The 23,210-nt window shown below is 42.1% G+C and overlaps 1 protein-coding gene across 1 annotated transcript in view; it reads left to right on the top strand.

The window, feature by feature from the left end:
* LOC145415093 (G protein-coupled receptor kinase 2-like) overlaps window positions 1-23,210 on the top strand; it is an 831,927-nt gene that overhangs the window by 588,904 nt on the left and 219,813 nt on the right. Inside the window, exon 11 of the mRNA XM_080284507.1 lies at window positions 12,114-12,257. Coding sequence (XP_080140633.1) covers window positions 12,114-12,257 — 144 coding nt within the window. The remainder of the gene's footprint in view (window positions 1-12,113; window positions 12,258-23,210) is intronic.

The following is a 23,210-nucleotide window of genomic DNA, read 5'->3' as shown; positions in this document are numbered from 1 at the left end:
CCTTGATCATGCACTTCTCCTCACAAAATTCATCCAGCCATCTCGATCTCCTGTCAGTTTCCTAGCCTCACTGACTTCCAAACCTCTCTTCCTCACACATTCATCCACCATATCTCTCCACCTTCTCCTTGGCCTACCTCGCCTCCTCCCTCCTTCGAATTCGCTCAGATATACCTTCTTTACCACTCTATTGTTAGCCATTCTCTCCACATGACCATACCATCTCAGTACACTATATATATATATATATATACATACAACAGGCTCGCACAGTGCGTGAGAGGTTGGTCGGTCCTGGTTCTCGTGCACTGTGAAATCGTGCACTGAGAATATATAATCTTATGAGAAAAATAGCATATGGGTGGTACCCCCTCATACATGGAGATTTTTTGGTCCTTAGAGACATAAAAAGGTCATATTTTTCAGACATTGTACTACAGATATAGCTACAATAGCAACAGTAGACAACAGGCCTGATGGACTTAAATAACAGGAGTTCCAATGCACGGTAACACTTACAGTGCCGCATATCCCCCCCCCCCCCACACACACACAGCTCCATCCTCCCCTCCATCACAAGAGGCTGCTCAACTTGACTCTGCCTAGTGTCAGGCTCTGCATCAGCCTCATCTATCTGTTGCAAGACTTCCTCGCGAGGCTATTCCTTAGTATCAGTGTGCACTTCCTGTATGTCCGCCAACGTAACGTCCTCAAAACCTGGTGCAGCTGTCAGTGTTGCTGCCTCAGCCTTGGCCAGTGGTTGAATGGCCGTCTCGTGGGTCATGCATAAGTAAGGCACGAGCAGTCGCCACGCATGGTTGACCATTGCAGGTGTAATCTGGTACCAGGCTTGTTGGAGAAAGTCAACAGCGTCCTTCACTGTGAAACGACGCCAAAATGCCTCAACAGTCATGTCAGGTGTGGCAGGTCGGGATGCAGCTGCTGGTGTAGATGGTATGGGAACACCGTTCTCATCGAGGTCTTTGTTGTGATCTTGTAGGGCATGAAGCTCCTCTTGTGTGTCGGGTCTTCCTGCATAGGTAGTCGTACACTTGCTCATGGTAGAAGTGCTTCACAGTGGCGATCAGTTCTTGATCCTGTGGCTGCACAAGTGACATCGTGCAGGGCGGCAGAAACACAACTCGACAATCCTTGTACAGATCTTCTAGGTATGGAGGGTGACTTGGTGCATTGTTAAACACAAGGAGCATCTTAAATGGAATGCCAAGTTTCCGACACTTGACCCTGGCATCGGGGATGCAGCGCCTCGTTAACCAGTCTGCCATAATGTTCCCAGTCATCCAGCCGTTTGCAGAATCATACCAGTACACGCCACTTGCGTCCATGTTCGTAAGGGTTTTGTAGCACCTTGGGTGTGAAGCTGTGTGTACAACAACTGGCCTCATTTTGTGGTTCCCAGACAGGTTTACAGTGAACATTACCGTCATCTTACACTTCTGGAGCTTGTGACCTGGGGCTTGTTTCTGTCTTTTAGCGATGCAAGTTGATTTGGGCATGGCCTTGTAGTATAATGATGTTTCATTGACATTGTAGATCTGGTCCTTGGTGTACTGTCCTTCTTCAGTTAGCGCTCTAAATATCGCAGGATACTCTCTCGCGGCCAGCTCGTCGGCAGAGGCACGTACACCAGACAGTTTGATGTGACGGAGTTCCTTGTGTTTCAAAAAACAGTTCAGCCATCCTACCGATGCCTTGATAGGTTTGTCCACATTTAACTTGCGAGATGCTGCCTTGTAAAATAGCTGGACTTGGTTCCGAATAAATCTGCCGTTCAGTTGTACACCTTCCTTCGCCTTCCTCATAATGTAGGTGGCAAGATACCGTTCCATAAGTATCATCACACGATTTCCCACCCGGGAACGGCTGTCAAGCTCAGATGCACCATACGTCTTCAAAAGTGCCCTGATGGCATCACGATTCTTCTAAACTGTCCTCACTGTTGATTCAGCCAATCCCAGGGCTTTCCTGATAACTGTGTTTCCTTGTCCCTCCTCCTTGAGCTTGGTAATCTTTAACTTGGTTGTGTGTGTGAGGAGTTTCTTAACTCTTGGGGCTGGAGGCATGGTGCAGTGAAGGTACAGTACAGCCCAGGATGGAGCAAAAAAAAGCAACACGTTGTACACGACAGGTTATGTGCAGAGAGCAGATCCGCACTGTGCACGAGCCTTGTCTGTAATGGCGCACCAACCGCCTCCTAAAGCTGCGCAGTAGAATTCCCCAGGAATTTCTGCGCATCAACATGACGACACGTGATAATGGACGCGTAGTGTTGGGGGGGGGGTCGTGTACTAATGGAAAATGGCATTTTTGAGCCACTCCTTGCCTGTATCTCGCGTTCTGTGAGGTAAACTTGAACATTCGAGGTTTTTTGGTTATGATTTTTGGTAACTTGTGCACAGAGCAATTCACGCACTCTGAGCTCGCGCAGTAGACGAGCCCACTGTATACAGTATGCAGTAACCTCTCAACTAACGCGAGTTAAAAAAACGCGTTTTCGTTTTAACACTAGCAAATATTTAAGGAGATATGTTTCACTAAGGGTTTCTCGATTTGACGCGACTTTACACGTATGTGATGATTTCAGATTAGCCCCGCGCGCCTTGGACAGTCCTGAGCTGATAGACTGTGTGTGGCAGTTTATGCATAAATACAATTTTTTATTTGCCTGTTGCTTAAGCTGGTTTTATTCGAACTATAATATTCGAAAATGATGTTTGGCCCCATTCTGAGCAATTTGGCTAATTTTCGGACAAAATTTGGCCAGGAAAGTGAGGGCATATCTAAATTGTTACAACTTGATGCTGCAGAACAGAAAGAAGAAAACCACTCAGACCAGGATAGAGCAGTTCTTTATGAAGAAGACAGAAAACTTAAGGGAGTTATCTTCATCAGCAGTAGCACGGGAGTCAGAGGAAGAGGAAGAGGAAGGACAGCAGATTGAGGAGGGACAGCAAATTTAGGGTGGGGAGCGGTGGGAGGTGGGGGAGCGGGGTGAGGAGGGACAGCAGCAGACGATGAGTGATGCATAGATGAAGTGAGGCTGTGTGTTGTTAATGTTTGTGACCTGCTTACTGTAATGAAGATATTGCTTTGACTGTAGTGGTTTTATGACCTACTAATGCATTAATAATGTTGAGGAACTTTCACAATGCCATGAAAGAAGCAGAATTGAAAGAGAATCCACGTAAAAAACGAAAACAATATGTATTTGGGGAGAAATAAACAACGCTTCGGCCCAACTAGGGCTCAAATGTTGTTTATTTCTCCCCAAATATATATTTTTTGTTTTTTACGTGGATTTTCTTTCAAATTAATATTGTTGCTTTTAAGTTTAGAGTAGCATAACTCCCCAAATGGGTATCCCAGAGTCCAGGAACGTAACCCCCAATATTACCATTGTTTCTTATGGGAAAATTATGTTTAAATAACTCTTTTTTAACTAAAGCGACCTCTCTAGGAACCTAACCCTTGCGTTATTTGAGAGGTTACTGTATAGTATATATATATATACAGTATATATATCAATCAATCAATCATTTCCTGTGGCACCCCACGGGATGCATAGGGCCTCAATGAACTCTCTCCACCAATATTTGTCTCTTGCCATCTCCTTCAGGTCCCACCAACACTCCTCTCCTGCTTCTTTTTTCATTGTCCTCAACCAGGTTTCCCTCGGCCTACCTCTACCTCTTCTTCCTCTAGCAGTCCACTCTGGCTTATCCTGTATTAAACAACCTTCTTTTCTGTATATGTGCCCCAGCCACTTCCAGCGAGACAGTCTCACATATTCATTAACTGGTTCCACTCTCGTAATATCCCTTACTCTTTCATTTGTAACTCTGTCTTGCCACTTTACCCCAAGAATCCTTCTCAGTATTTTATTCTCAAATCCTAATACTTTCTGATCTGTTGCAATTGTACTGTACCATGACTCATGCCCGTAAATTAAAATTGGTCTAACCACGGACTTGTAAATTTTCACTTTAGTATGTACCAAAAGCATATTATTATTCCAAACAGATTTCAACATTCCAACAGCTCGCCAAGCCTGTCTAGTCCTCTCCTCAATTTCATTGTTTAATGATCCATTAGGTGATACAATCATTCCCAGATATTTAAAGTTTTCTACATTCTTCACCACATTATTCCCAATTACACAATCGATTTGGTTCTCCACGTTCATATTAATAATTTCAGTCTTTCCACAATTTATTACCAATCCCACTTTTTCTCCTTCCTCCACCAGACAATCGAGCACCCTCTGCTTCTCGTAAATACTTCCGCAAATGAGTACAATATCATCAGCATAGTCCAAATCCATCAGCTTCTTATTTTCTGTCCAGTTAATTCCTGCACCTGTTCTCCTTACAACCTTTTTCATAACATAATTCATAACCAAAACAAACAACAATGGCGAAAGAACTCCTCCTTGAATCACTCCTGACCTAACTTGAAATGGATCACTCAAAGAACCACCCACCATTACCTTACAAAAAGTACCTTCATACAGGCTTCTATTAATATTTACAAACTTTTCTGGTATACCATAGAATCTCATAATTTTCAACATAGCTCCACGTGAAACACTATCAAACGCCTTTTCAAAATCCACAAAATACATGTTAAGTGGCATTTTCATCTCATTAGCTTGTTGCATTAGATGCCTTACAATAAAAATCTGATCATTACAACCTCGACCCTTTCTAAATCCCGCTTGTTCTTCTCTTAAAATTTTATCAATTACTGGCTCTATTCTGTTCAACAAGATTTTGGAAAAGACTTTTGCAACTACGGGTGTCAAAGTTACCCCCTCCAGTTGCCACACACACTTAAATCTCCCTTTTTTGGTATTTTCATAATCACTCCATTTTTCCACTCTTCTGGAATTCCACCATTATCCCAAGCCACATTAAAAAGTTTCAAAAGCGCATTCATCAACTCGTCATTTTCCACCTTAAGCATTTCAGGGAATATTCCATTCTCACCTGGAACCTTAAAATTCTTTAACTCCTTTATAGATTTTGCTACCTCTTCCAAAGTTATATCCCCTGTTTCTATCTGCAAATCTCTCTCGGCTGGCAAAATGTCCTCTTCAGCTGGGATTGGTCTATTTAGAACAGATTCAAAGTGCTCTTTCCATCTTCCTTTTATATCCAAATCTTTAGTCATCAAATTACCATTTCTATCTCGTACAGGTATTTCCTTCCTTCTCCTTTCAGTCCCAGTTAACTCCTTTATGGCCTGATACGCTACTCTTGTGCTCTGACCGTCATTTTTACTTAATTTAATTTCTGTCTCTGTCGCCTTTTCATCATATAGTCTCCTCTGATCAAGTCTAACGAGTCTTTTTACTTCAGAATGTAAACTCCAGTACTTTGCTCTAAGTACTTCAACTACCTGGCCATCAACATGTTGTTCTTCACTTCTTAACTTAGCCTCTTTCCTTTTCTGAATTACATTCCATGTTTCATCTGACATCTACTTTTTCCTTCTCGCTTTTCCCTTTTTCTTAATAGTAACCTTAGCACTCTCATGCAAAACCTCTTTTACCTCTCTCCACATTTGATTAATATCATTGTCTTCAGATTCCATCAAAGTCTGCAGGACTAGAAACCTGTTTCTACATTCGCACCGAAACTTTTCCCTCGTGCTCTCATCACTTCTCAACTCACCAAAATCATAATTATTACCTCCTGTACAATTACCATTAACGTTTCTCTTAAGTTTTATTTTAATCTTTGACACAACAAGTTGATGATCACTACCTATATCTGCCCCCCTCCTTACGCAAACATCTTGCAAATAACTTCTATGCCTTCTGGTAATTGCAATGTGGTCAATCTGGTTACAATATTTACCACATGGTGAAATCCAAGTAGTCTTATGTATTTTTCTATGCTCAAAGATAGTTCCACCAATGATAAGGTCATTTGCCAAACAAAAGCTTGCAAGTCGCACCCCATTTTCGTTTCTTATACCAACACCCTCCTTACCCATACAATCTTCAAAGCCATCCCTACTACTGCCAACAATCGCATTAAAATCACCAATGCAAACTAACACATCATGTATTGCCACTCTATTCACTACATCCTGCAGCTTCTCATAAAAGTCATCCTTCATTTCATCAGCAGCCTCATTTGTACCCTACAACCATACTGATATTACCATGGTCAGATTTTAAGCGAGCATAAAGCAAGCGCTCATTAATTGGTTCAAACTCACATAGTGCCTTGCAAGCATCTCTACTCAGCAGTAAGCCTACTCCTTGGTAATGATTTCCATCACTCCTACCAGAAACCAACATAGTAATACCATCTTCCAAATTCATTTTATCAACTCCAAGCAACCTCGTTTCTATAGGAGCACAAATATCCATCTTTTATTCCTTGAACACTGAAATAAGTTCTTCCATTTTACCAGCCTGATTGAGAGTTCGAACATTCCAATTTCCTATTCTTAAGGTTCTTTTTGGATTTATGAACTTATTTCTACACCGTGGGATTCTTAGCACCCCCTGCCCACTTAAGGGCTGCACAGAACTGAGGGCCATTGCTTCGTCACCAGAGTTCATCAAGATTTCTTAGGCAGTAAGATTTTTTTACCCTGGAGCCAATGCCAGTGACTCGCAGGAACCAGACAGTGGAGAGAGGAAATTAACTAAATGAAAGTAAAATGCAGAGGGTTTGGACAGACAAAGTACAAGGGAAAGAAAGAGAGCAAAAAGAATGTAGATAAAAGTGTCCCTTTTAGTCGCCTCTTACGACAAGCAGGGAATACTGGGGTAGTATTCTATCCTCCCTTCCCCAGGAGGATAGAATACTATTGACATAGGACCTCCCCTTACAAGGTATTAAAAAACACAGAAATCATAGTATATCACAATGTTTGTTCATGAAATGCCATTCATTAATATGAAATCATGTTTCCCTTGTTCTTCAGGACCAGTTGGATGCATTTTGGCATGGAATCACTTAGATCTGTAAAGTAATCTAATTTCATTTCTTTGCACCAAACATTTCTCAGTTCATTCTTGAGGTTGTCCAGATTGGGTGTCTTCTTCTCTGCCATGATATTTCTTCGTCTTTGCCGAGCAGTTTTCTATCAGATTTAGGTCCGGACCGTTGCCAGGCCAGTCGAGGACCTCACTCCAATTATCCTGAAGCCATTTTGTCACCTTTATTGACTTTTGACATGGAGCTGAATCGTGCATGAAAAAGTCGCATCCATGAATAGCAAAAAAATTTAACAAATGGTCTTTCAGAACTTGAATGCACTGGCCCATTCATCATCAAGTTCTTACAAAGAAAGTAGAGGCCTCCCTTTCCCATTTCACCTGAGAAACATCCCCATACGATTACTGATTGCGGGTGCTTAACAGTCGGTATCGTGTTAGCAGGGACATATCAACTATGGGAGGCAGGGCACCGAACCTTGGCAGAATGCACCTGGAACACTTGAAATGTGCTTTCATCAGAAAACATAACTTTTCTCCACTCATCCGATGTCCAGTGTGCCTACTGTACTTCTTGGCAAACTGATTACGCTGCTTCTTCTAGTGATCAGTAAGAAACGGTTTCTTGGCTGTGGTGTGGCTTGGCAAACCCAGCTCCTTCTGCAAGGGGTGTTGGATAGTTCGAATTGAGACGTGTTGTAACAGCTGGGGATGCATTCTCTTCAATTCTACTGCTGTCACTCGAGGATTCTTGATTACTTCCCTCTTCAGAAGCGTATCTGTACCTCTGGAAGTTGTCCTCTTCTTTCCACCGCCATGCTTGTGCTCTGGTACGACATCAGGTGGCAGGCCACACGCTGCAGCAAGAAACTTCATGATGGTTGATTTTTTTGCGTCCAGTATTTTCACAAATCGTGTTGATTGGGACATTATCCTGCCTCCGTGCAATGATACGGACCCTCTCATCCCTTGAGCAGTACTTTCCAGGCATGACAACTCGACTCTAGGAAAATAACAGGGTAAACAGTAATGTATACGAAAAAAGAGGGAGGTGCAAACTCGGAGCGATGGGAACACACACTCCCACTCTCGCTTCTGGGCAAGCACTGACATGCTGAGTGTTTCACCACCTCCCGCCAACACCAGAGGAGTTGCCAGTTACTTCTTGCCCAAAGAATCCACTTGGTAGAGGTGGAAACACAAGGCAGACACAGTCAACTCTCCCATAGGAATATATATATACCTATATATAAATATCTATCTATCTGTCTATCTATCTATCATATATATATATATATATCTCTATCCATCATCCAATCCTACATTGCCCCATGAGGAGCATAGGAGTCCGGGGCTAAGCAGTTGGTCCCGACATTTAAGATGAGAGTGATCAGCGTCACTCATCCCTGAGTGGCATTACGTGAGCAATCTACCCCAGCCACCCCTTGGATATAAAGTTTCACCGGCTCAATCCTATTGCAGTGCAATAATTACTCATTAAACCACTAGGCACCCAAATTTGGTTATATGGTTACCACCCAGCGTAATAAATGGTTTCCTGGTGTACAGGAAACCATTGGCTTGTCACTCAATGTAGAGTCACCCACAGGCAGAAGGAAGAGGAAAGAATGAAGCAATGAAAGACAGAAGAGGAAGTGTAAAGTCACCTGTAGGCGGATAGACAAGGAAAGAATGAAGTAAAGGAAGACAGAAGAGGATGGAAGGAAAGAAGGATGGAGGAAAGGAAAGGGCAGACACCCGACAGCAGCACTACATCGAGTGAGTGGATGGTGAGTGCCCCCACCTACCACAATATATATACAGTCGACTCTCTGTCTTTGCGGGGGTTAGGGGCCTGAGACCCCCGGGAAGATCGAAAATCCGTGTAAAATTGGTGCCCCCCTAAAAACACCCCTAGCCCCCCATTTCCTTCTTTAACCCTTTAAACGCGGAGCGTCGCGTTTGCGACGATGGTCAAAAAGGACATAACGGCGGATCGTCGCGTTTGTGATTCGAGTTAATTTTGAATAAACGCGGGCAAGGTTGTTCCAGCTGGTATTGTCTATCAGTACCACCACCCTTTAGCTACAATTAGCATACTTGATCTTTGTACTACTGACCTCCGTTGTTGCCAAGTATCGTGTTTTTCCCCCCTCCCCCCCACCACTACGGCCCGGCCAGCCCGGCTGTGATATATGGCAGCGCTCTGACTGCTCAGAACTGTAAATCTGCGCTCTCCTCTCACAAGCAGTTTATGGTAATAGGAAACGCTTGTTTCCCCAGTTGTCACACTAGCTTTTCTTCGCGCGGTTTGCCCCTGTTTAGTGTCAGTTTACCGCAGGCTTTCACAGTGACATTATGGCGAGTTCTAGCTCTTCCGAGTCAGTGCGAGCGGCCAACAGGAACGAGAATAAAGTGACGGGCGTAAGGCAGAATAAAAGCGCGCCGCGGTGATCTTCTGGGAAGTAATGTGATTGAAAATAATGTAGTATACGTGTTTTTAGCTGTGAAAATGGAAATGTTTGTTGAGTGACGGGAAGACCGCCGCCGCGCTGCATGTCGGCCATACGCTTCGTTGATTTTAGCCTTATTTTCAGTGCTTATCGTACACATACGGATTCCAAACTACCTGTACGTTGTAGTATAAAGTTTACTGTGACAGAATGAGGCTGTGGTAGAGGGGAAACCGGGTTGCTGGAGGTGTGAAAGTGAAGATTTTGTTACCCAACTTTTCAAGTCTCCACATGTCCTTGGGTAGTCCACGAAGGCTCAACACCTGTCTCTGGAGAAAGCTGAATGTAAGTACTATCTGCCATACCAAGTATAATGTTCTAGGGTTAATATTTTCCTACAGGTACTCAGACCGCGATCCTACCCCGCCACCCGGGGGGGGGGGGTCAGCTGTCCATGGCGGCATTTCGGGGGTTAATGAAAGAAAACCCCTGTGTACATGTCAATAAACACTTTATTTATAATTAAAGTATGAAAAAAATAGTTTAATTGCGTAGGTGGATGGCCGCTCACACCGTTCGTCACAGCTACACTTTCACCCTCCACCACCGTTACGAGGATTTTCCTTCCCGTAACTTGTCCAGCAATTCTACCTTCTCCAACAGGATCATTACCTTCTTCTGGTGCTTTGGGGTGCCTTCAGGAGATGTCTTGTCTGCTCTTTAGGGCCCATGGTAGATAAAATGATGGTGTCACGGAGAGATCAGCGAGTACAAGCACACACAAGCGTGGTCACAGTGAGAATGGGTTTCAGGACAATTCGCTGTCAAGTCAGTTCGCAGTCACAACAATAACAAGACAATTCGCTGTCAGGATGATTCCTCATCATTTATTTACATACTATAATAGTCTTTTAAATTCACCGTCAAGTCAATTCGCAATCACAACAATAACAAAACAGTTCGCCGTCAGGACGATTCCCGTCATTTATTTACGTACTATAATAGTCTTTTAGATATACGAGTTTTGAAAGTGGTGGTGGTTTATTGTTTTTATAATAAATGTAGTGACATCTGTTGAGGCTCAACCATATCTTTCCCCACAGTTTGCGTCCACTATGGCCGATCAGAATAACACGTTGGATATTGTCATTATAGATGAATATATACTTGTACCTCTTCAGAGTCATTTTAAAATATACCCAGGATGTTGTAGTACCAATGAAAATTAATGAAGACAGCTACGGGTGACGCTAGAATATAATTCAAAGTCGACTACAGCGAAATGGAAACACGTTAATTATTGGCTAAAAGTGCAACTTATAAATGATATCCAAAGCCTAAGCTATTGAATGAACATAGACTTTGATAGATCCCCCTGAAAATTAGTTATTAAAGTATTAATTATTAAAAAATAAGTATATTTATAGAATGATGGGGAATCGTCCAGGGTGTGAATTGTCCTGACGGGGAATCATCCATGTTTTGACGGCGAATTGACTTGATGGCGAATTACCTTGGAACCTGAGAATGAGAGAGCCTGCCGTGAGAGATTCAAAACAATGCGGGGGTGGCGTGGGTGGCATGCAGCATGTGGCGCGCGATTTGAATATGTTTCCATTTTGCTCTGTACTTCAAAAAAGGTGATTTGGTTTCCCTGGTGACAAACCGCGAACAATCGAAACTGCAAACAGAGGAACCGCAAGGACAGAGGGTCGACTGTATATATAAATATCATCTTCATCATCATCATCAGCCGTTTGAGTATCCACTACAGGACCGGCCTATCCCTGCCGAAGTCGGGTCGATACAGCCAATGTATGTCTACCGAGTGGCTTAGGCTGTCTAGTAGAGAGTGTATGTAGGGTGAGAAGTGCTTGTTAGTGTAATTGTCGTGTTGGAGTGGCTTTGGATGTGTGTGTAGTCTGTCAACGAAGTGTAATTGGCCCACGCAAGCCGACTGGGTGCAAGCATACTTTATAGTAAGCGACACTGGTTCAACCACAGCACCCCTGGTGTCCGCCAATGTAGTACGTGGCCGAGTGAACACTCCCAAAGTTTATTACCCTGGCGGGGCGCGAACCCTGGCACACCCGTGTACAAAACGCACATTCTACCACTTTACCACAGAGACTCCATATATATATATATATATATATATATATATATATATATATATATTTTCTTATTTATTTATCGAAAAGTAAGTGAAGTCATTTTAGCAGATTTTCCTGGCTGGATCCTACCCTACTTTCATAACACCATTTACCGAGTCTGTGTGTGAGGTCACTTCTTGGGCTGACGAGTGATGTGACTAGGCGAAAAAAAATAAAAATGAGTATGATAAAAGTCATTTGCTCAGAAGGAGCTGTATGAATACTCTTGTTTAAAATACTGGAGGAATGGTAGGATGAAGTGTCAGTTTCCCAGTTATTGATAAGAATGGATTATCATTTTGTTGGAAAGCCAATTACCTACCAGCATATCTCTTTACTGTACTTAGTTTTATACATTGGACATTTGTTCATCTAGAAAAACTCTGGATTTTGTATACTGTAGTGGATATATTTATATGCAAGTACACTGATTTGTGTTAATTTGAGCATGTGTTTTTATCTCTGGTAAATTAGATTATCATGAATTTATAATGTTTTGTGGAGAGATATATATTGTTATGATAATTACAGCTGCTGAAAAAGAATGTGAGAGAGCGCTTAGGGTGCTCAAGAGGTCGACAGGGAGCAGCTGAAGTCAAGACTCACCCCTTCTTCAAGACAATAAATTGGAAGAGATTAGAGGCAGGCATGTGTGAGCCACCTTTTGTTCCAGACGTAAGTCAATATCAGTGGTGCAGTTTTTCTGTGTTTGGCATCATGTATGCCCATAATTTACTTGACCAGTTTGTTAGTATTTTTGTATGCTGACGAGAAGTCTACATGTGGTGGTGCAGTGCACTTTGCGTGGAGCAGCTTTGGTGTCCACCTAGGGGCCAAACTCTCTTACATGCTGTATTTCCCTGCACCTTGCCATGGGAAGAACCATGGCTGAATTTGGGTGAAACACTGTTCATTACACAGAGTGCTGGAACCTTGCACAATATAGGGATGTGGTTCTCAGCCTGGAGGGCACAAGGTCCGAAAGGAAAAGCATGATTTGCCTGAATAAGTCAGTGTTTATGAAAATGAACTTCTTATTGATATTCAGTCATTATTTTATCCCTGTGTCAACTTCTGAAGCTTTTTTTTTTTTTTTTTTTTTTTTTTTTTTTTTTTTTGAAAAATAAGTTTCTCTTCTCCTCTGTCTGTTGCGTGGCCACCTCTCCTTTCCTACTCTTCCTTGTTCTGGTCTTCTCAAGAACAAAATAACAGTTTCATGGTCTGCTAACAATGGCTAGGCCAGCTATCAGTTTTTAGAGTTTAAGAAACCAAAAGTTGTGTTGTTCTCTGCATTTTTATTGCCCACCTTTACCAGGGGGGAGCGACATTGTTTTTGCCCACCTCTGTGTGTCTGTTTGTGAGTGTGTGTGTGTGTGTGTGTGTGTGTATTTACCTATGTGTATTTACCTATTTGTAGTATACAGGAAATGAGCAATGCTCGTGTTGTCCTGTCTCCATATCCACATTTATCAAGTCTACCTTTACACACATGAATGTTTTTCTCATGCATCACCTCTTTGTCTAAGTCGTTCCAAATATTTAAGTATTTACCTAATATACCTAATTGTGATATACATGAAATGTGCTATGCTCGTGGGTTTCCATCGCTGTTTCTCAATAAGTCAAATTTAGCTTTAAACTCGTTTAAGTTTTTAGACTGGACGATCTCTTTGTCCAGGCTATTCCATAAGTCTATACTTCTATAAGGAAAGCTATATTTCTTGATATCCTTCAAGCAGCTTGACTTTTTCAATTTCATTCCGTGTCCTCTTGTTGCTTTCTTATCCCATACAAACAGATCTTCTTTGTCAGTTTTATCTACTCCCACCATGGTCCTGAACACTGCAATCATGTCTCCCCTCTTTCTCCTTTCCTCTAAGGAAGGCAAATCCAGTTTTTCCAGCCTCTCTCTCTATGACAGGTCTGTCAGACTGGGGACCATCTTGGTTGCTGTTCTTTGTATTCTCTCAATCTTGTTTATATCTTCCTTTTTGTGTGGGGACTACACCACCACTGCATATTCTAACCTGGGGCGGATCATGGCCACTATCAATTTTTTCATCATTTCCTCATCCATATAATGAAATGCTACTCTTATGTTAGTCAGGAGTTTATAAGTCTCTCCAACTATCTTCTTAATGTGCTTTTCTGGTGACAAACTATCTTGGACCAGCACTCCCAAATCTTTCTCTTCTCTCCTTTTTGTGATTAATTCATTACCCAACAAATAATTGAGTGATGGCCTCCTGGTACTTTTACCCATTTCCAATATTTTACATTTCTTTACATTAAATTTCATTTCCCACGTCCGGCTCCAATTGTGTATCCTATCCAAATCCTCCTGCAGTATTTTACAATCCTCCTCAACCTCTACCTTCCTCAAGATCTTTACATCATCAGCAAACAGACTTGCATAACTGTTCACTCCATCTCCCATATTATTTATGTAAATCAGGAACATTACTGGCACCAACACTGAGCCTTGTGGGACTCCACTTGTTACTTCCCTCCATCCAGACATCCTATCCTTTATTACTGTCCTCATTTGTCTGTCTCTCAAAAAGTCTCTCATCCATTCCAGAAGTTTCCCCTTCAGTCCTCCTATATATTCTAGTTTCCACATTAGTCTCTTATGAGGTACCTTGTCAAAGGCCTTCTCTAAGTCTAAGTACACACAATCCACCCAACCATCTCTCTCCTGTACCACGTCAGTCGCTCTTGAGTAAAAACTCAACAAGTTAGAAACACTTGACCTTCCACTTCTGAATCCAAACTGACATTCAGCCAAAATATTCATCTCTTCCAGATATTTTATCCATCTATCTTTCAGGATTCTCTCACACAATTTTGCAACCATGCTGGTTAGAGACACTGGTCTATAATTCAGGGGTTCTTCCCTGTTTCCTCCCTTGTAAATTGGTACCACATTTGCCCTCTTCCATTCTTTTGGCACTTTCCCCTCTTCCAGTGAGCATACGATTGAACTGTGGATTTTATCCGCCAGTTGTTCTCTGCATTCCTTCAGTACCCAGTTAGAAACTCCATCAGGTCCTGGGGCTTTCCTTACATCTTGAGTTTCCAGTAATTTATACACTTCCTGTACCTCCACTTTTATATCTTTTATCACCGGCACATTTTTAGTCACTCCATCCCCTTCCACAAACTCCATTTCTTTAGTGAAAACTGACTGGAAACGTTTGTTCATTATTTCTGCTTGCATTGCCGCATCCTTAAAGACCTCTCCTTCTACTTTCAATTTGGTGATTCCTTCCTTTTGTTTCAGTTTGCCATTAACAAATCTATAAAACAGTTTGGATTCATCCTTGCATTTGTCTATTATACCTTTTTCAAAATTCCTTTCTTCTTCTCTACGTATTCTTGTGTATTCATTTCTTGTTCCTTTATATTCTTCCTTTGTTCTGTTGTTACCTCTCTTTCTCCAATTGTTCCATGCCTTATCTCTCTCTTTTTTTGCTATCATACACCTTCTATTAAACCACTCCTTTTTCCTGTTTTCTTTCCCTCTTACTCTTGGTACAAATTTTTCCACTCCCAAATTATAGAGGTCTAGAAAGATATCCCACTTCCTCTGCATCTCTCTTGTTTCTCTGAATTTTCTCCAGTCCGCATTTTCAAAAAAGTTTCTCAATCCTGTAAAATTTGCTTTCCCAAAGTTGTATCTTCCCTGTCTATGAAGTGTGTGTGTGTGTGTGTGTGTGTGTGTGTGTGTGTGTGTGTATATTTACCTATTTGTAGTATACAGGAATTGAGCAATGCTTGTGTTGTCCTGTCTCCATATCCACATTTATCAAGTCTACCTTTACACACATGAATGTTTTTCTCATGCACCACCTCTTTGTCAAAGTCGTTCCAAATATTTAAGTATTTACCTAATATACCTAATTGTGATATACACGAAATGTGCTATGCTCGTGGGTTTCCATCGCTGTTTCTCAGTAAATCAGATTTAGCTTTAAACTCGTTTAAGTTTTTAGATTGGACGATCTCTTTGTCCAGGCTATTCCATAAGTCTGTACTTCTGTAGGGAAAGCTATATTTCTTGATATCCTTCAAGCAGCTTGACTTTTTCAATTTCATTCCGTGTCCTCTTGTTGCTCTCTTATCCCATAGAAACAGATCTTCTTTGTCAATTTTATCTACTCCCACCATGGTCCTGAACACTGCAATTATGTCTCCCCTCTTTCTCCTTTCCGCTAAGGAAGGCAAATCCAGCTTTTCCAGCCTCCCTCTGTATGACAGGTCTGTCAGACTTTGGACCATCTTGGTTGCTGTTCTTTGTATTCTCTCAATCTTGTTAATATCTTTCTTTTTGTGTGGGGACTACACTACCACTGCATATTCTAACCTGGGGCAGATCATGGCCACTATCAATTTTTTCATCATCTTCTCATCCATATAATGAAATGCTACTCTTATGTTAGTCATGAGTTTATACGTCTCTCTAACCATCTTGTTAATGTGTTTTTCAGGTGACAGACTACCTTGGACCAGCACTCCCAAATCTTTCTCTTCTCTCATTTTTGTGATTAATTCATTACCCAACAAATAATTCAGTGATGGCCTCCTGGTACTTTTACCCATTTCCAATATTTTACATTTCTTTATATTAAATTTCATTTCCCACATCCGGCTCCAATTGTGTATCCTATCCAAATCCTCCTGCAGCATTTTACAATCCTCCTCAACCTCTACCTTCCTCAAGATCTTTACATCATCAGCAAACAGACTTGCGTAACTGTTCACTCCATCTACCATATCATTTACGTAAATCAGGAACATTACTGGCGCCAACACCGAGCCTTGTGGGACTTCACTTGTTACTTCCCTCCATCCAGACATCCTATCCTTTATTACTGTCCTCATTTGTCTGTCTCTCAAAAAGTCTCTCATCCATTCCAGACGTTTCCCCTTCAGTCCTCCTATATATTCTAGTTTCCACATTAGTCTCTTATGAGGTACCTTGTCAAAGGCCTTCCCTAAGTCTAAGTACACACAATCCACCCAACCATCTCTCTCCTGTACCACGTCAATCGCTCTTGAGTAAAAGCTCAACAAGTTAGAAACACATGACCTTCCACTTCTGAATCCAAACTGACATTCAGCCAAAATATTCATCTCTTCCAGATATTTTATCCATCTGTCTTTCAGGATTCTCTCGCACAATTTTGCGACCATGCTGGTAAGGGACACTGGTCTATAATTCAGGGGTTCTTCCCTATTTCCTCCCTTATCAATTGGTACCACATTTTCCCTCTTCCATTCTTGTGGCACTTTCCCCTCTTCCATTGAACACACGATTAAACTGTGAATTTTATCCGCCAGTTGTTCTCTGCATTCCTTCAGTACCCAATTAGAAATTCCAGCAGGTCCTTTGGCTTTCCTTACATCTTAAGTTTCCAGTAATTTATATAAGTTTCCAGTAATTTATACACGTTGTGGTGTGGATGTGGATGTAATAGGAAGCGTTATGAGGAACACACTGAGGTGGTTTGGCCATGTGGAGAGGATGGAGGGTGAAAGACTGACGAAGAGAGTGTATGTGAGTGAGGTAGAGGTGGGAAGAGGGAGGGGGAGGCCGAGGATGAGATGTAGGCATGGGGTGGAGAGGTATATGAGAGAGGGGGGTGTGAGTTGCGAGCAGGGCAGTGAAATGGCGGGGAACAGGGCGACTTGGAGGCGATTTGTTTGTGGCCACCCCAAACGGGATTGAGGCATCTGGCAATAGATAGATAGATAGATAGACATTTCTAATCACTCCCTCCCCTTCCACAAGCTCCTTTTCATTAGTGAAAACTGACTGGAAACGTTTGTTCATTATTTCTGCTTTCATTGCCGCATCTTTATAGACCTCTCCTTCTACTTTCAATTTGATGATTCCTTCCTTTTATTTTCAGTTTGCCATTAACAAATCTATAAAACAGTTTGGGTTCATCCTTGCATTTGTCTATTATACCTTTTTCAAAATTTCTTTCTTCTTCTCTCCGTATTCTTGTGTATTCATTTCTTGTTCTTTTATATTCTTCCTTTGTTCTGTTGTTACCTCTTTTTCTCCAATTGTTCACACCTTATCTCTCTCTTTTTTTGCTATCATACACCTTCTATTAAACCAGTCCTTTTTCCTGCTTTCTTTCCCTCTTACTCTTGGTACAAATTTTTCCACTCCCAAATTATAGAGGTCTAGAAAGATATCCCACTTCCTCTGTATCTCTCTTGTTTCTTTGAATTTTCTCCAATCTGCATTTTCAAAAAAGTTTCTCAATCCTGTAAAATTTGCTCTCCCAAAGTTGTATCTTCCCTGTCTATGAAGCACGTCTCTTGGCTCGACATTCCCTATTGTCATCTGGAACTCAGTGACCACATGATCACTTTTTCCTAAAGGACAGAGATATTTCAATGATTCTGTTACGTCGGGTTCTTTGGTAAACAGTAAATCTAACCTTGCTGGTGTGTCAACACCCTGAAACCGTGTCTCTTTTTTGACTCATTGCGTCATCACGTTATTCATTATTATATTTAATAACATAGTGTCCCACGAATCCTCGCCGCCTCCCAAGTACCATTCGTCCCAGTTCACCTCTTTATAGTTAAAGTCACCCACCAAAATTATATTATTGCTTTTCTCAAATATTTTTTGTAAATAGCTAGCCATATCTGACAATATCTCCTGGTATTCGTCATCCTTCCATGCTTTCGTCTTAGGGGGAACATACACTACCGCCATATCTCTATTAACATTCTCTCCAGTTTCTAATTTCATATATATCACTTCAGCCCTAACTTTTCCCATTTCCACGGTATCTACATTTATGTCGGTCTTCACTGCTATCATCACTCCTCCTCCCGTTTTTTCTTTTCTGTCTTTTCTCCACAGTTTGTATTTACCATCTCCCAAATGAACATCAATATCTTCTCTCAATTTGGTCTCTACAAAGCACATGACATCAGGTTCATGTTGTTTGAAGAAATCGTTAATTTCAAGCCTTGTCGATATGAAACCATCAACATTAGTATATATCACCTTCAAATTATTTTTGACGTTTTTTTATACCCTCTTCTCTCCTACTCTCTGTCCGTACCACTTCCTGAACTTCTGATCTTTCACAGCCATCCCCCTTAGTTTCCTTCATTTTTCTATCTATCTATTTATTGCCAGACGCCTCAATCCCGTTTGGGGTGGCCACAAACAAATCGCGTCCAAGTCGCCCTGTCCCCTGCCATTTCACTCCCCTGCTCCCAACTCACACCCCCCTCTCTCATATACCTCTCTACCCCATCCCTCCATCTCATCCTCGGCCTCCCCCTCCCTCTTCCCCCCTCCACGTCACCCCCATACACTCTCTTCGTCAGTCTTTCACCCTCCATCCTCTCCACATGGCCGAACCACCTCAGTGTGTTCCTCATAACTCTTCCTATCACATCCACATCAACACCACAACGCTCCTTTATATCCTTATTCGTCAGCCTGTCTCTCCATGTGACTCCACAGGGCTCTTCTTAAATAACTCATTTCCACTGCTCTCACTCTTGATTTGTGTCCTTCCATCAACGTCCAAGCTTCACTTCCGTACGTTAGAGTTGGTTTCACAATACTGTCGTGTAGTAGCTTTTTCACTTCCATGCTCACTTCCCTGTTTCTTATCACTGCTTTCAAGGAACCAGCAACCTTTCTTCCCTGCTGTACCCTTTCAAGCACTTCACCCTCCAAACCTGCATCCTTACTCATCACACTACCCAAGTACTTAAATGTACTCACATTTTCCAATTCCTCACCATCCAACCTCACTGTACATTCACTGACTTCACCTCTCTCAAAGACCATCACTTTACTCTTCCCTACATTCACCTTTAGATTCCGTTTCTTACACACTCTCCCAAACTCATCCACCAAGCCTTGCAGCTCCCCTTCGTCTTCACTCAACAACACAGTATCCTCTGCAAACAACAGTACAGGGAGTTTCCAAACACTATCCTCTTTCACGAGGGCCACTCCAACATCCACTACCCTACCTTGTACCTCTTTTATTACCCCATCCATGTACAGATTGAACAACCATGGAGACATGACACATCCCTGTTTCAACCCAACTTTCAAAGAGAAAAATTCACTTAGTTCACCATCGACATGCACTGCAGCCTTCGCACCATCGTACATACTCTTCACAGCATTCAACAACTTCCCATCTACTCCATATATTCTTAACACTTTCCACAATCCTTGTCTATCCACCTTGTCATATGCTTTCTCCAAATCCATGAAAGCCGCATACAACTTCTTTCCCTTCTCTAGAAACTTATCCACAAAAGATCTAAGAATGAATATCTGATCTACACAACCTCTTCCCTTCCTAAAGCCTCCCTGTTCTTCTCCAACTAATTTCTCGGTTCTTTCTCTAACTCTGTCAATAAGTATCCTACCATACACTTTTCCTGTTATACTAAGAAGACAAATGCCCCTATGATTACCACACACTTCTTTTTCCCCTTTTCCTTTGTACAAGGGAATAATTATACCTGACTTCCAATCCTCTGGGACTCTACCTTCCTTCCAGGCCAATCTGCACATCTTCCACATCCATTCTACTACTATCTCTCACCCATGATTCAACATTTCACCACACACTCCATCAATTCCTGGGGCTTTCCCCAATTTAACTTTCTTCATTGCTTCCACAACTTCTATCCTACTGATTTCTTCCTGTCTTCTCACCTCCCTCCTTCTCCCAGCCATTCCCCAGCCACTTATACTCGCATTACTTCCAAGCTCTGTGTTCAGCAATTCCTTTAAGTGTTCTCTCCATCTGCTCACTTTTTCTCCCTTCTCCACTAGTAATCTACCATTTTTTATCTTTCACTCCCCTGCTAACTTCACTTCCACCTTGTGTTACTCTTTTCACCTCTCTCCAGAACATTTTCTTACAGTCCCTCCACTTTACACTCAAATTCCTTTCAAATTCCTCATCCACTCTCTTCTTACTCTCTCTTACTAATCTTTTCACCTCTTTCTTTCTTTCTACATATAACTCTCTCTTCCGCCTCTCAACTTCTTCCACGCCCCTATTTCTCATCCATTCATTGTATGCTTTCTTCTTTTGTGCCACAGCCTGATTCACCTCTTCAGTTCACCACGCTGTTCCTTGCACCCCCCTCCGTCTTCTCTTCCTTCCACACACCACATCACATGCTGCATATATTTCTTCTATAAATATCCTACAGACACCTTCCACGTCTCCCATCTGCTCCAATTCATATTTGCCCAATCGTTCCTCCACTTCTCTCTTATACTCTGCCATTTTCTCATCCTCTTGTAACCTTTGCACTCTCCTTGCAACTACTCCTTCCTCACGTCTTTCCCTTCTTCTATTCCTCCATCTTACTAGAATTCTAATTCTGGCCACCACCAAGTAGTGGTCAGAAAGTCCACTCCCCCAAACTGTATAAACTCTTGCATCCATTACACATCTTCGCATCCTTTCATCCACACACACATAATCAGTCATTGCCTTCCTTTCGTTCAGTTCACCACGCACCCTTCCCATCACTCGCCATGTATACCTGTGGATCATTTTATGCCTGAAGAGGGTATTGGCTATCACCAACCTCCTCCCAGCACAAATGTCCACTAGCGCACTGCCATTCTCCTCTATCTCAGCAGGCAGACCCCACTCAGCAACTATTCCATCCACCTTCACATTCCCAACTTTACCATTCATATCAGCAATCAAAAACACCCTCTCATTCTTTCCAAACTTATCCATGCACACTTCTACATTTGTCCAGAACTCTTCTCTCACTCTTCTAGCACGATCTTACGTTGGCGCATACACACACACAATCGCCCACATTTGTATTCCAACTTTCAACTTTACCCACACAATCCTTGACCCAACTGATCCATACTGTCTTATGCTCCTCTTCCATCTTTTACTCACAACTATACATACTCCTTCCTTTGCCTTCTCATTCTCACCTACTTCTGCACATATACCCCATCCATACTTCCATTCTGTCACATTTTCTCCTCTCCATTTTGTTTGTTATTCCACATACATCCACTTTCGCACCCTCAAGCACCTGGACAATCTCTCTCTCTTTCACCTCATCATTCACTCCCCTTACATTCCAGGTTCCAATAACCATGTCCTTTGTCCGGTCCTGGGTCGTCATCGTTTGGTCAGTCCTTGTCCGAGGCTTATTGTTTGTATTTTTAGTTAGTTGTTTTCCGGGGAGGGGCACTAACCCTCTGCCAACCCTTCTAGTCGCCTTTTACGACAAGCAGGGATACTGGGGGAGTATTCTTGAAAAACCCTAGGTCACTTTAAGTATATCGTTTACTACACCTTCTGATGTAAACTTGACTCTCATTGGTCTTTTTTCCCCTTTCTTATAAGGCCCTATCCTCCTTACTCCCTCAATTTCTTTTACCCACTTGTCTCCTTCGTGGTTAATCTTGCCTACTTTTCCTCTCACCAGGTTCGTGTCTCTCTCAAGTCTCACGAACCTAACCTTTTCTTCCTCTTCCCTGTTTCCTAATATTACCACACATCTGTTTCTTTCTACAGTTTCTCTCACTATTTTCTCTTTTTTCTTCAGTATTTTCACTACATTTTCTTCCATTTTTTTCTTGTTCATTTCCCTTTCTTCCTGGATGATTTCTCTTAAGCTGACCACTTCTTTCTGTTCTTCTTCTACGTGTCCCCATTTTGCCTTGTGTGTGTGTGTGTGTGTGTGTGTGTGTGTGTGTGTGTGTGTGTGTGTGTCTAGTTGTGATATACAGGAAATGAGCTACGCTCGTGGGGTCCTGTCTCTGTATTGCAGTAAGTCAGAGTTTGCTCTGAACTCGTTTAAGTTTTTAGACTGGATGATCTCTTTGTCCAGGTTACTCTACAGGTCTGTGCATCTTTATGGAAAACTACGTTTCTTGGTATCCTTCAGTCAACTTGGCTTTTTCAGTTTCATTCCGTTTCCTCTTGTTACTCTCCCATCTCATAAAAACAGATCTTCTCTGTCAATTTTTTCTACTCCCATCATGGCCCTGAACACTGCAGTCGCAACCCCTCTCTCTCTCCCTTCTTCTAAAGAAGGCAGATCTAGCTTTTCCAGCCTTTCCCTGTGTGACAGATCTTCCAGGCCAGGGACCATCCTGGTTGGTGTTCTTTGTGTTCTCTCGATATTGTTTATATCTTTCCTTTAATGTGGGGACGACACAGCTGCCACATATTCCAACCTGGTGTGGATCATGGCCACTGTCAGTTTTTTCTTCATCTCCTCGTCCATGTAATGACATGCTACTCTTGTGTTAGTAAAGAGATTATACATCTCTCTGACTATCTTGTTAAAGTGTTTTTCAGGTGACAGATTATCCTCGACCAGCACTCCCAAGTCCTTCTCGTCTCTTGCTTTTGTGATTAGTTCATTACCCATCAAATAATTCAGTGATGGTCTGTTGGTACTTTTACCCATTTCCAACATTTTACATTTTTTCGTGTTGAATATCATTTCCCACATCTGGCTCCACTCATGAATCCTATCCATGACCTCTTGCAGCATTTTACAGTTTTCTTCAACTTCTACTTTCCTCATGATCTTTGCATCCTCAGGAAACAGACT

Source organism: Coenobita brevimanus, chromosome 101 (genome assembly GCF_032717465.1).
Source record: "Coenobita brevimanus isolate Jiangsu-jjx chromosome 101, ASM3271746v2, whole genome shotgun sequence".
Lineage (NCBI taxonomy): Eukaryota > Metazoa > Arthropoda > Malacostraca > Decapoda > Coenobitidae > Coenobita > Coenobita brevimanus.
Note: the sequence above shows the minus strand (reverse complement) of the source record. Positions and strands in the feature narration are given on the sequence as shown.